Source organism: Haliaeetus albicilla, chromosome 26 (assembly GCF_947461875.1).
Source record: "Haliaeetus albicilla chromosome 26, bHalAlb1.1, whole genome shotgun sequence".
NCBI lineage: Eukaryota > Metazoa > Chordata > Aves > Accipitriformes > Accipitridae > Haliaeetus > Haliaeetus albicilla.
The window spans coordinates 2,500,840-2,514,353 of record NC_091508.1 but is presented as its reverse complement, the minus strand read 5'-3'; the positions used below and the strand labels follow the sequence as shown (position 1 = coordinate 2,514,353).

At 54.0% G+C, this 13,514-nt stretch overlaps 1 protein-coding gene across 2 annotated transcripts in view; it reads left to right on the top strand.

Moving 5' to 3' along the window:
* The first annotated feature begins 2,601 nt into the window (after window positions 1-2,601).
* The window catches only part of RASSF5 (Ras association domain family member 5), a 35,478-nt gene continuing 24,565 nt past the window's right edge, over window positions 2,602-13,514 (top strand). Inside the window, exons 1-2 of one of the 2 annotated variants that reach the window (XM_069771678.1) lie at window positions 2,602-2,973; window positions 13,381-13,499. In XM_069771678.1, coding sequence (XP_069627779.1) covers window positions 2,634-2,973; window positions 13,381-13,499 — 459 coding nt within the window. In that variant the 5' untranslated portion in view covers window positions 2,602-2,633. Of the gene's footprint in view, window positions 2,974-8,067; window positions 8,271-13,380; window positions 13,500-13,514 lie in introns of those variants that run through there. The other variant, XM_069771679.1, reaches the window with a different exon arrangement.

The following is a 13,514-nucleotide window of genomic DNA, read 5'->3' as shown; positions in this document are numbered from 1 at the left end:
AGCTCTGGGGCTGTTCCTGGCTTTGCTTTCTTGTAAGAACAGGCAAAGCGCACCCAGGAGCTCCCCCCGCCAGGAAACCTTCCTGAGTGGAATTTGGCACCAAACTTTGCCATTCATTTTAATTGTAAAAACCAACACCCTGACTGTCAAACCCAACTACTTACCGTAGAAGAGCTGGAACTAAGCAATCACTTAAAAGCTTTTCTCCCGCAAATTATTTTCTAGGATTCTCCTAGTTTTATAATGAACATTATTTTTAATCCAGCTCGAATTCACTGACATCCCCTGTAGGAGCAGGGCAGGGAGCCCAGGCAGAGTCTCCTGCCACACTTCCTCAGATTCAGTGGAGCTGCACTGATTCGTACCAGCTGAGTGTTTGACCTGGAACATGTTTGGCTTCAACAAAAAGGGATTTATTTCTTGGCAAAAAGAAAAAAGAGTTTTTGCTAATAGCCCTTGTCATGCTTAAACTGCCATAACACAGCAGCTGCAAAGGGGACTCCCGGAATCCAAATGAAACAGGAATTTTCCTGCCAATGTTAATTAGGTTTTTTTTCCCCAAATATTTTAACCCTTGGCCTAAAAGAGCTTCCTAGGCTGTCAGACCTGAATACCTGCAGAGACAGCTGAGAAGGGTAACAACTCTGCCACATCTCTCGTGCAGGTATGAGCCAAAGCTTCCTACGTCGACAGAAAATACTACATTATTTGTTCTAGGAGCTGGGGTCTGCAGCTTCCCCGGCCAGCCCTGGCACAGCCACGTCAGCTGCCAGCAAGAAGGGGCCAACGCCTGTGACCCGTGGGCAGAGGGTCCTCTGGCATCAGGAGGACTTTTCCTGAGGATGTCAGCCTCCGCTGGAGCATCTCCTGCGGGAAGCTGGCTGCAAGCTGCAGTCAGGCTGTGCATGCACACCCGCTGCGGCCGCTCGGCTCTCAGGCACCGGGGATTTCCTCGGGGGCAAGGGAAACCAAAGTCCTTCACGATGAGCTGGGGATCCCCTCCTGCCTCCTCCACCCTGACACCGCAAAACTGAGACTGAAATTGTGCCTCAGGATGGCACTGGAAAAGCAAACATCCAGAATGGTTTTAACAGGTTCCCAGCCAGGTGCCAGGTAGATCTTTGCCCTCAGAAAGGTCGTCTGCTTTCTTGCAGGTGATTCCTTATACTATCAATGGTCTGGGAAGAACACAGGATAAAACACCAATTTTGGGGGAAACAATTTACCCAGGGATAAATCTGCTGCTTTTCTCAAGCAGAAGCAGAGGACTCATAAAAGTGAATCAGGATCCTGAATATGGAAGAAAAAGACCTTCCAAAAACTAATCTTGCTACTTAGCACAGAACAAAACTAGAATTTTTCAAGCTGCATTATAGCTCCTTTAGTTTGAAGCTCTTATTAGTGACTGCTTATGGCACTAGTCTTTTGTAACTCAGAGCCAGTGTTTTAATCCATCCTTCAAATTAAAATCCTTGAAAAGGATTTAGATATCCTTGGCTTATCCTGTCCTCAAGAATTCATGAGACATCAAATTCAGCTTCCCGCGAGCGCAGAAGCCAGGATTCACACAGCCCAGCACTGCACTCACTGCAGCTGCCTCTTTACCTGGCTGTTCTCACGCAAACCAAAGAAGTTCAGGGGCAATTGTCTCCGAGATTTCAAACCAGTACGACCATGGGGGAAAAGGGCAGCAGCTCCTGCCTCTTCCAGCCAGTGGGGAAGGCATTATGGTGACAGGGGACCTTTGCATCGTGTGCGATATCCAGCCCTTGTGTTCAAAGGAGGAGAGAGTCACTTAGTAATCAGACTGGCGGAGCGGCAGAGGACCATGCCGCGCCTGGTCCAGCCACCCCCATTCGTGCACCCCCAAAACCTCCTTGGCCCAGGGGAGGGATTTGCAAGCTAGCTAGGCAGGCACGGGCGTCCTCGGAGCTGGAGCCTGCTTGGAGCCACTTCAAAATTTGGCCATAATATTTTCCTTTTCGCATTTCCCACAACCACAAGAGCCTCATCTGGGAGAGATAATTACTTCGGCTCACCGCCCTGAGAGTCGCTCCGGAGCCCCGCTGTCACTGCAGTGGGGAAAGGTACATTTGTTCCAGCTGCCCTCACAGCCTGGTCCACGCACCCACCTTGTGCCAGGGGAAGGTTTGAAGGTTTGCACCAGCCTGTTTCAGTTTCATCCGACAGCTCCCGCGGGGGCAAAGCCCGGGCCACGGGGTGGGAGGCGGCTGCGCTCAAGGAGAAAGCCCCCGGCTCCGCTTTGTGCTGCATCCCCCCCCCGCGGGACCCGGACCTTGGGTGGGGGGGGTGTACGAGCTCCCCCAGGCAGCCCAGGTCCCGTGGAGGGGCGAGGCGGGGTGGGGGAATTCCCACGGGGCGCAGAGTTTCCACGAGGAAGGAACGCCCGGGGTATGGGGGGGGGGGGGGGGGGGGCTGTCCAACGGTGATGGCTCCCGCGGGGGGGGGCGGACACCCAGGGGTCGGTCCTCCGGGGAGTCTCCGCGGGAGGGGTCTCCCGTAGGGCCGGTCCCGGTCCCCCCCCCCGCGACCGTGTCTCCTCCCACCCACTCCCCCCCCGGCCGGGTCCAAGGCGCCTGCGCTGCCCCACGCCCGCCCGGCTCTCCCAGCCCATGGCGTCGCCGGTGTTGGGACCGTGCCCCCCCCGCCCGCTGCCACCCTCCGTGCCCGCTTCCATGCGGCGCCGGCGACCACCGCCCGGCCCCCCCGTTCCCCCCGAAGCGACGACCGGTCGTTCCCCGGAGAGCCCCGGCGGGGTCAGGGCGGTGAAGCTGCGGCGGCGGCGGCGCGGCGGAACCCCGCGGCTGCTGCCCGACGTGCGGAGCATCTTCACGGTACCGGGAGAAACGGCGGAGGGCGGCCGCGGTCACCGCTTCGTCCTCCGTCCCCCGCCCCGCGGCTGGTGCGACCTGTGCGGTGAAGCGGTGCGGGAGCGGGCCCTGCGCTGCGACTGTGAGTCCTGCCAGCACCCTGCCTGCACCCTACCAGCACCCTACCTGCGCCCTGCCTACGCCCTGCCTGCACCCTGCCAGCACCCTACCAGCACCCTGCCTGCGCCCTGCCAGCACCCTGCCTGCGCCCTGCCTGCACCCTGCCTGCCCATCGCTGCCCCGCAGCCCTGCCCGCATCGCTGCCCCGCAGCCCTGCCCGCATCGCTGCCCGGCCGCTTCGTCCCGCACTGCAGCCCCGCCTGCCGCTCTGCCCGACTCTACCAGCCCGCAGCCTGCGCCCTTGCCCGGGTTCTTCCTCCCCGCCCCGGCCCCTCTCCCTCCCTTTCGCCCCCTCACACCCCCCCGGGATACCGCGGGGACCTGTCGGGCTTCCCTGGGGCGGGAGGGGGGGTCCCCAGTGCCCCGCGGTGCTGTGCTCCGGGAGTTGGATGGAGGAAGGGACCTGGGCCGGGGTCTGCCCGCAAAGGGGCCGCTGTCCCCGGGACAGGGCTGGGCACGACCGGGTGTTGGGGACGGGTGCGGTGAGGCGCTGCCGGACGGATTTGGGAAATGAAGCTTTTCCGGGAAAGAGGAGGCGATCAGCTAATCGGCGGGGTTGTGAAGGGGTTGGTATCAGCGCCGAGCAGCAGATCTCAGTGAGCAGGAAGGATTCGTGTTTGTAAAGCTTTACGGTGAGGTGTAAATTCCTCTAGAAACAGTACATTTGTCAAACACACCTTGCTTTGCCTAAACTCGGGTAAGAGGGCTCATGCCGGTGAGATTCCCTGAGATGCATATTCCTCACGTCAGACACGTGCCGTATCCATGCTTGTGTTCTGCAGGAGAGATTAATCTTTCCATCGCGTGGGAGGGGACGCAGAGGGGCCAAACGAGGTGACTCAGCTGGGGCCACGCAGCGGCACGAGCTCTGTGTCCCATGTCCCTGGGGTGCTGCTGTCGGGCCACGGGGTGTTTGTGTGGTCCTTGGAAAGATGTGACCCGTATTATTGTGGTGGCTGCGGTGGTGCGGGTGGGGAAATGAGGAGGCCGTGGGGTGCCAGGGCAGAGGAGGTTTGAGCGAACCAGTGTCACAGGTAACTTGGTACTGGGTGCTGTGCTTGCTGCTGGCAGCGAAACTGCTCCTTTCCAGCTGGGTCCACCAGCACATCTCCTGCTGCAGGCTTCCAGGATGGAAACTTGTCTTTTCCGATGCAGCTGGAGAGCTGCACTTGGGCTTGAGCGACTCGAAGATTTGCTAGTCAGGGTCAGTTGAGCCTATTGATTTTTGGCCGAAGCGGTTAATGCCAACGCCATTCACCCCAGGCTTGTGCCCACAAGACCTCCCGTACCCTCAGTGTCGGTGTGGAGGGCAGGGAGTTGGTGCTGGTCGTTATTTGGGGCGAGGGAATGAGCTGCATCCCACGCTGGGCTCTGGGCCGGCTGCCCAGCTGGCAACTCTGGAGGAGGCTTCGTTGCTCGTTTGCTGGTTTGTTTGGGGGGTTATGCCAGACACGTGCTGTAACGCCAGCCTCGCCGGGGCAATTAGTCCCTCGCTCAGCCCGTTCTGGTTCTTACGCTTGGCTTTCCTTAGATTATGAATCAATTAAATGTTTCTAGCAGTGATTTGCATAGCGCGGTGTGAGCAGGACTCTTACACATGCCTCCTGGTGCTGTTTGGAAATGAAGGGCGATTGGGAGAGACAGTCGCACCATATGGCCCTGCTGCATCGCATTAAGGTTTTAGCACTGACTGCTGTTAATTAAATGTAACCCAGCCATCACCACGCAACCAGCGCAATGTGACACAGGAATATGCCGGGGCTGGTGAACTTGCTGCATGGTGCGTTGTTTGAAAGATGGTGATGTAAATATGTTTTCTGGGGTGTACCTTTGCTTTTTGCCTGCTCTTTCTGGTTAACTCCCTCCAAACCTGGTAAGGGCCAGTATATTCCCTGGGGCTGGCAGCTCTGCTGTGCCTGGCACACCAGACCAAATGTGTGAATGAACGTGCTTAAAGAAACAGTGTGGGTTTATTTGAAGCACAACAAACTTCGTTGGGGCTCTTGTCTTTCACCAGACACCCTGCAAAGCTGTCACAAGGCTCATGCGTGAGGTGAGGTACTGGGCTGTGTGTTTCGAAATCCTCCTCTAAAGTCATAATTCACAGAATTTTGTGGTGTTGCAAATACTATAAATAGTTGTTTTGAGGGACTTCTCTGGCAGGATTTTTTCCAGAGTTATATTGAAACAAATCTTAAATAACTCTATTTCCCTTTTCATTTCAGAGGAGAATTATTCAGACCGTGGGAGTAGTTCTGCCTCTAAAATTCCCCAAACAACCAGGCTGGGGGGGGTGGGGAGTGGAAATTACAGTGGAGATGCTCATAACATCATCTGCATTCCCTGTCATCCCAATAGTGTATCCTTTTAAAAATGCCCAACAGCTGCAGACGGGGTGTGTTATCCTCCCTTGGTGAATATTTCTTTTTCTTCTGATGCAGAGTCGCTGCTTGTTTGCTTTTGACTTGCAGCCTGAGGATATTCGGGTTTTTGTTTGTATACTTCTGGCCTATTTTTATTTACATCAAATGTGGTCGTCTTTAGTAAAACAGGAAAGTGGTATTTCTTCCTCCTCCCTCCCCAAACGGTCTGTGTCCCTTCCTGTCCATGCCGTGGGCACAGTGTCCCGGGTGGCTGCGGGTGGGACGGTGCCTGGCTCTAGCGAGAGGGGAAACAGGGAAAAGAGAAGGGGCAGCGGGAGCCGGCCCCGCTGCTGAGCGAGGAGGGGGTTTTGGCCGTGTGGTTTTTATGCCAACCAGCGACGCACCGAAATCCCCTCGGGTCTGTTTCCCCTTTCTCGAGCGGCGTGGAGCCGTCTTTCCAAGACTAACGTGGGATGCTTGCTCTGTGGTTCCTCTTCCAGACGGGGTCTGGGTGGAAGGGGTAGGGGCAGAGACCTGGCAGGTCCCAGAGTCAGGAAAATGATCCCCTTGGGTGGCTTTCCTTGGGCATCTGGTGGGTTTAGGCTGTCCTGGATCAGTCTTGTGGCTCTGGAGGTGGTGGACAGGCTCTTGCTGAGGTTTTGGCTTAAGTCCTACCCATGGGTGCTGCATCTGGGGCTGACGCAGATGTTGTCTGAGACATGGGGAGCCTTTTCACTGCCTTTATTGGGAGTTTCTAGGTCGGTCCTGTGTGTGACAGACATCAAGCACGCTGCTCCCATTGGCATCAAGGTGAAGGGATGGGGAGGTGGGAGCTTGGGAGCGACTGACCCCGGGCTGTCCTGCTGGCGTTAGTTAAAAATACTTCTTTTCAGTCTCCAAGTGAATGCAGTTGGGCAGGAGGAGTAGCTGTGGCATTATATGCTGTGTCTTGAATATCTCCTAGCTAACGCATGTGGCTTTGTGCTGCTGGCACCTTTTAAAGCCTGAATGACTATTAAAAAAAATAATCTCCCTGTAGGAGTGTAAATGTGTCCTGCTGCCAGCAGCTTTTCCCAACACAAGAGGCTGCTGTAGCTGGGGAGAAGGGGGCTGGACGGGCAGGTTGCAGAGGTGCGTCTTTGCTGTGGGGTTTTTTGGTGTTTGTTCTGGTGGGGTGCAGTGCAGTCGTTTGAATGCAGTGGTGACTAATGCAGCTTCAAAGCCTTCAGCGTGTTTTGTTTTGCTCTTTGCAGGTTTTTTTTTCCTGGCAGCATCACACTGGTGACTCAGGGTCCCTCTGCGCTGCGTGGGGTGGGCTGGTCACTGGCAACTGGGCATCTTGTAGCTTAAGGCAGAAAAATTATGTGAGAGCCTAACCTGTGCATGGGTCGTCTGCTTTGCTCCCTTTCCATCCCAGTTCACCCTGAGATGGACTGGTTCTTCCCAGGGGACTTTCTCATACTTGCTCTACCCGTGATGCAGGTGCTGATATGAAATTCCTGTTTCTGGTACTGCAGCCGTTAGCAAAACCAGCAGCAAGACCCGTCCCAGTGATTGCTCAGCAGTGCACCCGCTCCTTCGCCTTGCTCCATCCTCTGGTTTGGCCGGGGTGCTTACCCCAGGCGTGTGCCAGCCCCGTGTCTGTGCTGGCAGGGCTCCCTCGTGGCCTCTCTTGTCCTGGCAGCTGGGGACGTGATTTACTGCCCAGGTATTTCCTGGGTCATGCTGATGGAGTGCTGTGGAGTTGTTTCTTTGGCCCAGGTGAATTAAGCCAGATGCATCTATCGCACATGGAGTGACCATAAACAGTTTGTGTTTGGTCGGCGGCAGGAGCTGTGGTCTCCCCAGTAGAGCCGCTGGCAGCTGGAATTGGACGCCCGCCCCGATGGGCCACGCTCTGATGGCCACGGTGTGACCAGACTGGGACTTTGTTGGCTGACGTGCTGCTTTGCCAGAAAATCACTCCAGCTCTCTGTGCTTCCCTGCCGGGAAGGTGATTGTGAGGCACTGCCTTGGGAAAACCTCGGAGCGGGTCCGGCGCCTGAGGATCTCGGTGGCAAATGCAGTTGTACCTGAAGTCAGATTTTGATCTGTAGGTCTTGCGACATGGACCTGGTTCAGTAAAGCACTTCAGCGTGCGTCTGGGTTTATGCCTCTGGTCCAAAGCCACCCTTATCTCTGAGAGCAGTTAATTCTGTGGTCAGGTATTGTGCTGAATCAGGACCTATTTCCTTAAGGAGTAAGTTGGTTAAACGCACACCACTTCTCCTTCTGGTTTGTAGAGCAAACTACAGTTCTAATATTACCGGTTCTCAAGCAGACGTTTGCTTAAGATAATGAATTCTTTAGCAGGTGTGGACGCTCTTAAAAGGCACAGCCCAGCCTCGCCAGGATGAGGTTCTGCTCACGCCACCGTCACTCTCCGTGACGTGGTGGTTTTTTACATTCTCTTCTTCCAAGACGCTCTGTCGCGTCTCTGGTCTTGCCGCTGTAAAGCATAATTGCTAACAGTTCGTAGGACGCGCGGTGCTTTGCATTTCTGTCCTATTCAGCTGGGTCAGACAGGCTCCCGAGGCTTCTCCTGCTCCCGGGTGACTCGGGCGGGTTGGGATGGCTCTTGCCGGGCGGGCGCTGCTGAGGTCGGAGGAGGACGGGGTGGGGTGCTGGGGTGCATCCCGCCCGCTGAGGCTCCCCGAGGCAGGGCGTTCGCTTACCCCGGGGGAGATGGAGGTGTGGGGAGGGACGGTGACCTGCCCAGAGCTGTGTGCCAGGCTGCCGGGGCTCCGGGAGCAGCTCAGGTCTTCAGGGACATGTTTCTTGCTGCAATCCAGTCCGGTGCCTTGGGAAGGATTTATGGAGAGCAATACCAGCCAAGGCTCCAGGTCTTACTTTGCAGGTTGGTTTTTGGGCTGTCCCTTTTCTTTTCCCTCTTTGTCCCTGGTCCAGTAAGTTTAGTTGAGTTTGCTGGTCACGGTGTGGGAAGTGGGGATATGTGTTGCTGAAGAGATGCTGTCTAGCTGTTGGGGCAGCAGGGGGTGAATAATAAAGTAAGTAAGTCCCTTGTTTTGTTTAACTCCTTGCTTATGCTGCTTGGTGTGATTTTTAAGATTAGTTCAATTTCATCTTTGTTACTCCCTGTATAAAAGCAAGAATGTGTTGTGCAGGGTGCTGGAAACCTGGTCTGTTTGTGAGAGGAGCCCTGAGCAGAGAGGGGCCAGTCCTGATGTAGAGGGTACAAAGTGGCAGATTTCAAGCATGCTGTTAAACTGATGTTTATGTCCCACCCCATCATTCGACACCTGGTATAGTTGTAACTGATAGGTGCTGTGAAAGGACTGTAGTATTGATCTAAAAACCTAGCTAACTATGTGCAGCGTTTAAATCAATATTATAAATATAGTTAATCTCAGTGTATTCCTTTAATTTAACCTTTGATTAAACATTGAGGACTTTTTTTTTCCTTAAACTGTAGATGACCGTAGGGGAAAAGCAACAAAGTGAAGAGGGGATATTGGAAAGAGCCCTTCCAGCGTATGGCTGGGTCCTGCGCTTTCTCTCTCTAATCTCTTCCGTTGGGTTGTTTTATCTTATCAAGCAAAAAGCCCCAGAAATAGAAAGTTTTCCATGGCTAACAGGACAAGCCCAGAGATGCACAAGCTCTGAGCTGCGTGTTGCCTCATTGCTCAAAAAAAAAAAAAAAAAAAAAAAAAATCCATCAAATGGCAGCGGATTGTAAATGGACAATGTCAACGTTTTATCTCCGTGGGAGGAAAAGCCTCTCGTGGAAGCAGACGTAACTTGCACCGATGCATGCTGCATCTCGGCAGCGTTCGGCGTTGAAGAGCTGCCCGCTTGGCTCCGCGTGCCCGGGAAGCTATTGATCTCCTCTCTCAAGGATGACAGACGGGAAAGCAGGGGCAGCTGCATGCTTTGGGCTTGTAACAAAGAGAATTCGCAAAATATTCAGGCATTTTCCCAAGTCAAAGACTTGGTCTGAGGGACTCCGGCTACTGAGGACGCCGAGCAGGGAGGTCTCGCTGGTTAGAGGTAGGTGGTGGTGTAAATCGGTGCGTTTGGACGTGTTTGCTGGCGGCCGCTGCGTGCAGGCTTTCTGCTGCTAATTAGGCGTTGGGGGATTCCTGCGGTGCTGCCCTGCCTGTGCTGCGGAGCACGGTGGGCGATGGAGGGCCGGGTGGGATCCTGCCTGGCAGGTAGCGGGGCCGGCACGGGGCCAGCACGCTCTCCTGCCACCGCGCCGGCGACACCGGCCGGCTTCAACTTCTGCTCCGGCTCCTTCTGCAGCCCCGTTCTCGCGGGAGCGCTGCAGCAGAGCGTGGCTCGGGGCATCGGTGCTGCCCCACCTGCCGCTCAAAAATTTGCCTTTTAGTATAAGTAATGGCTCTAGAGCATCTGCCTGGCAGCTGGGATTACATCCCGGACCCTGCAATGGTGCAGGTACCTCTCAGAGGGGTTGTCGTCACCAGGGGGGGTCTTGTCTGCTCTGAACAAACAGAAAGCCACCCTTGGGTTTCACCTGTGTTTGCAAAGGAAACCCAAACCATCTGGTTTAGACCTAAAACTGCTGAGAGCTTCAGTGATGGAGCTGCAGGCTTGAGGCAGAGACGGGGCTGGATCATTGCCGCGGGGGATGTCAGAAAGCGCTTCGCAGGAAAACTTAAGACCCTTCCCCACTTTTGCCGTGTGAATGCTGGAGCTGGTGGCGATGCTGCAGGTCCTGCCCTGTCCCCTCCCGGCAGCCGGAGACTCCTGCCAGCTCTTGTGATGTCGCAGGGCCACATCCTGAGGTTATCCCCAGTGACGTCAGGCATCTCCTCCGAGCGAGGGCAGAGGCACCCAGCCCTCAATCTTAAGCAGCACAGCTTGCAAAATCAAACCTCAGCCTGCATTTAGAGGTGTGTGTGAGCTGGCTGAAGGATTCCAGAGTTGGAAGGCGAATGGAAGAAATCGCCTGTCTTCAACATCGTCCACTTCAGCGCTCAAACACCTGCGGAGTCTCAGACTGCTTTCAAAATTCATGACATTTTATTTTTCTTTCTTTGGTGGCTCTGAGCCTTCCCAGGGCAGCTGGGTCACGCTTCAAAGGTTTTCCTTAACTTTGCTAATATTGGGAGCATTTCTGATTTGCCTTTTTTTTGTTTGTTTGTTTTTGAAATGAATGGCAGGATCCTTAACAATCCAGGAACTGGAGCCTTAACGTAACTCCTGCAATTTCATGATTCATTTTTAACACCACACAAGGGGTTTTTCTGTAGCTTGTTTGAAGCGTGCCCTCTCAACAACCCTGTGCTACAGTCCTGTGTGTGCCGGGGCTGGCAGCCCTGCCGTGGGGGGGCAGCCAGGGGGGACACATTTTCACCAGGGCAGAGCAGTTGCCCAGCACTGCTGCAGGAACCACAAACTTTGGCCAGAAATCGGAGTTTAAGACCATCTCAGAGGAGCTGTTGGGACACTTCAGACCCTTTCCATTCTAATTTTGGGGGCAATCTTATCTGGTCTCCAATGCGGTGTTGCTTTGGGGTTGCAGGAGGTTTTTCTGTAGGTGAAAGCCTGGCTGGGGTCAGGTTCTTGGAGCTTCTGTCACCGCTGGGGCCAGGATCTGGCCGCTCTGCCACAGACCCGCGCCTTCTCCTTTTGTCTCCGTAACCTACAGATCTGGGCCTTGCACGTGGGCTGGATCGAAAGATGCCTCGTAGCATCTGCGGTATTTGGGAGGTGGGAGTGGGAGGATGGGGGCGGGCAGGATGACTGCAGTCCTATATTTAGGCATCTGGATGGGCATCTGTATTGGACTGTTTTACTCTATCCAGCTTTATCCCCTTGAGAAACTTTATCTATGGAGAAAGGGAAATTCCCTTCAGCCACCGAAGTTTTTCACAGTGTCATGATCTGACTCATTATTTTATTTTTTTAAAGAAACTACATTTCCAAGTGTTGCTTTGACTTGAATGGAAATTATCTTCAAGCCTAAGTGGAGGCATCCTGCTCCTCTTGGCAAACCTGTCACGTGGCTGCTTCCTAAAGCTGTGCTGCGTTTCTAAAATTAGTGTTCCCTGCTGGATACTGAGCGATTAGGTCTGTTAATAGGTGACGGTGACTAAGGAGGTGTCATACTTTAATCCCGTAAAGAAATGCCTGGCCGTACTGGGCCTGATCCGGAGGTGTGCTTGAAAGCTGTAATTTCTGTGGTCCATGTTACGTATTTCAGACCTCTTACTATGTGCCTCCTTCAGTCCAAGGGAGCAGGAGGCAGCTGCCCAAATCTGAAAATTCTGGACCAAATAGGCAGAAGGGACTTTCTGCTGGCGCCAGATGCTCAGGTGAACCTGCAGCCAGAGCATCCTCATATTGGCACCTCCAGCAAAGACTTGGCAAATGTCCCCTATTAAAAGGCTGTTCCAGTTGCTCAAAAGGTCATGCATTAAATTACCATGTAACCGTGCAGCTTATCTCTAATTAAAAAAAAAAAAAAAAAAAAGTGCAAGTCTCCTTGCTTTCCCCCAGGCTTACTTGAGACAACTGACTTGGAATAGGAGAATGATAGACAGCTCATGCCAGATGAATGTTAAATGATAAATGATTTCCCTGTTTCCCCTGGAGATTGATGTTTTCCCCCCTCAGGCACCAGCTCCCAGCAGTGGTTCAGCTCCTTTCATTCACTCTCAGGCATTCCCCCATGTGAGCGTTCAGCAGAGCTGAGCAGAAATCGCTGTTTCCAGAGCAAACACGGGATATTCCTTTGCTTTCCTGCAAGCCTGAGATATTCAAAACCAATGACCCAAATGCTAAAGAAAAAAAGGAAAAGAAAAAAAGAAAAGAAAAAAGAAGGGTATTTAAAATACAAGCTCGCCAGCTTGGAGTGGGGTGGCAGGGCTGGTGCAGGGACGGGCACTCAGTCCTGTTTCCTTCTGTGGAGTGAACTCTCTTGCCTTGGTTTTAGCATATTATTTTTTTCGGGTTGGTGACCGCTCTGGAATTTTGGGTAGTGTAAAAAGTAAATTTAATGCTGTTTGTACGACAGTTAAAAATTAAAAGGATCAGAAGGGCCATTAAAGTGGAAGGAGGTTGTTAGCTGCAGTCAGGAGGGTACAGAGAAGTCGGGGCTTTGAGGGAAAGGGCTGGGGGAGCGATAGCCACGAATATATGATAACTGTTGTGTCTGGTAGATGGAGTTGGCTGTCCTGAATGCTGCCTTTCAGCAGCCGTGGGCTGTGGGCGAGCGGGACCCTGTGCCTAAAGAGGTTAAACCTGGGCTCTGCAGAGTCGTCTGTGCAATTCCTACCTTGAACTAGTTAATGTCTTACAGGATGGGTCAGCGTCCAAAGAAAACACGCTACGTAAATGCCTTACTGTACCTGGGCAGCGTGTGTGCTGGGGACGGGAGGTCACAGCCTTTGCTGGAGCCCAGGACGTGTCCCTACCCTCTCCAAGGGTGGCTTTTTGGCAGTTTGATGGTAGATCCATGCCTTGGTCACTGTAACTGTTCCTATTTAGTGACCTTAAATAGTTTGACTTCTGTCTAACACAAAAATGTTTCTTCCCTCCTGATGTTGGAAGATGAAGTATCCTTTCCTCGTGAAGTGGCCGAGCTTGTGGTGCAGGCACTGTGCAGGTGACATCTCCGAGGAGCATAGCTGGGGAGCGGTTTTGGTGGGACTTGAGCGTATTCTTTACTTTGTATATTAGCGTGCCAGCAGGTCAGGGGAAAGGCAGCAACTCTGCCCATGCCGCAGCACTGCAGCAAGAAACACAGGTTTCCCTGGGGAGAGGGCAAAGGAGCAATTTTTTCTCTGGACGAGGTATTCTGGTACCTCTCCCCATCTGCAGAAATGTACCCGAATGGGGACGTGTCCCTGGCTGACAGTTCTGACCATGCCCGTGCCCACGAGCATCGGTCTGCCCTCCGGCAGGAGTCTGGTCCCTTCCCAGGGTTCCCGGCAGGCTGTGGGTCTCGGGTGCCTGACTTTCTCGTTTCTCCCTCTGTGCAGATTGCAGATACACGTGCCACCAGGAATGCCGCAGCCTTATCCAGCTGGACTGCCGCCGGCCGGGCCAGTGCCAGAGCCAGCTCTCGCCCGAGAGCACCCTCCTGCCGCCCTGCACCCAGGTACGCCGGGGAGGG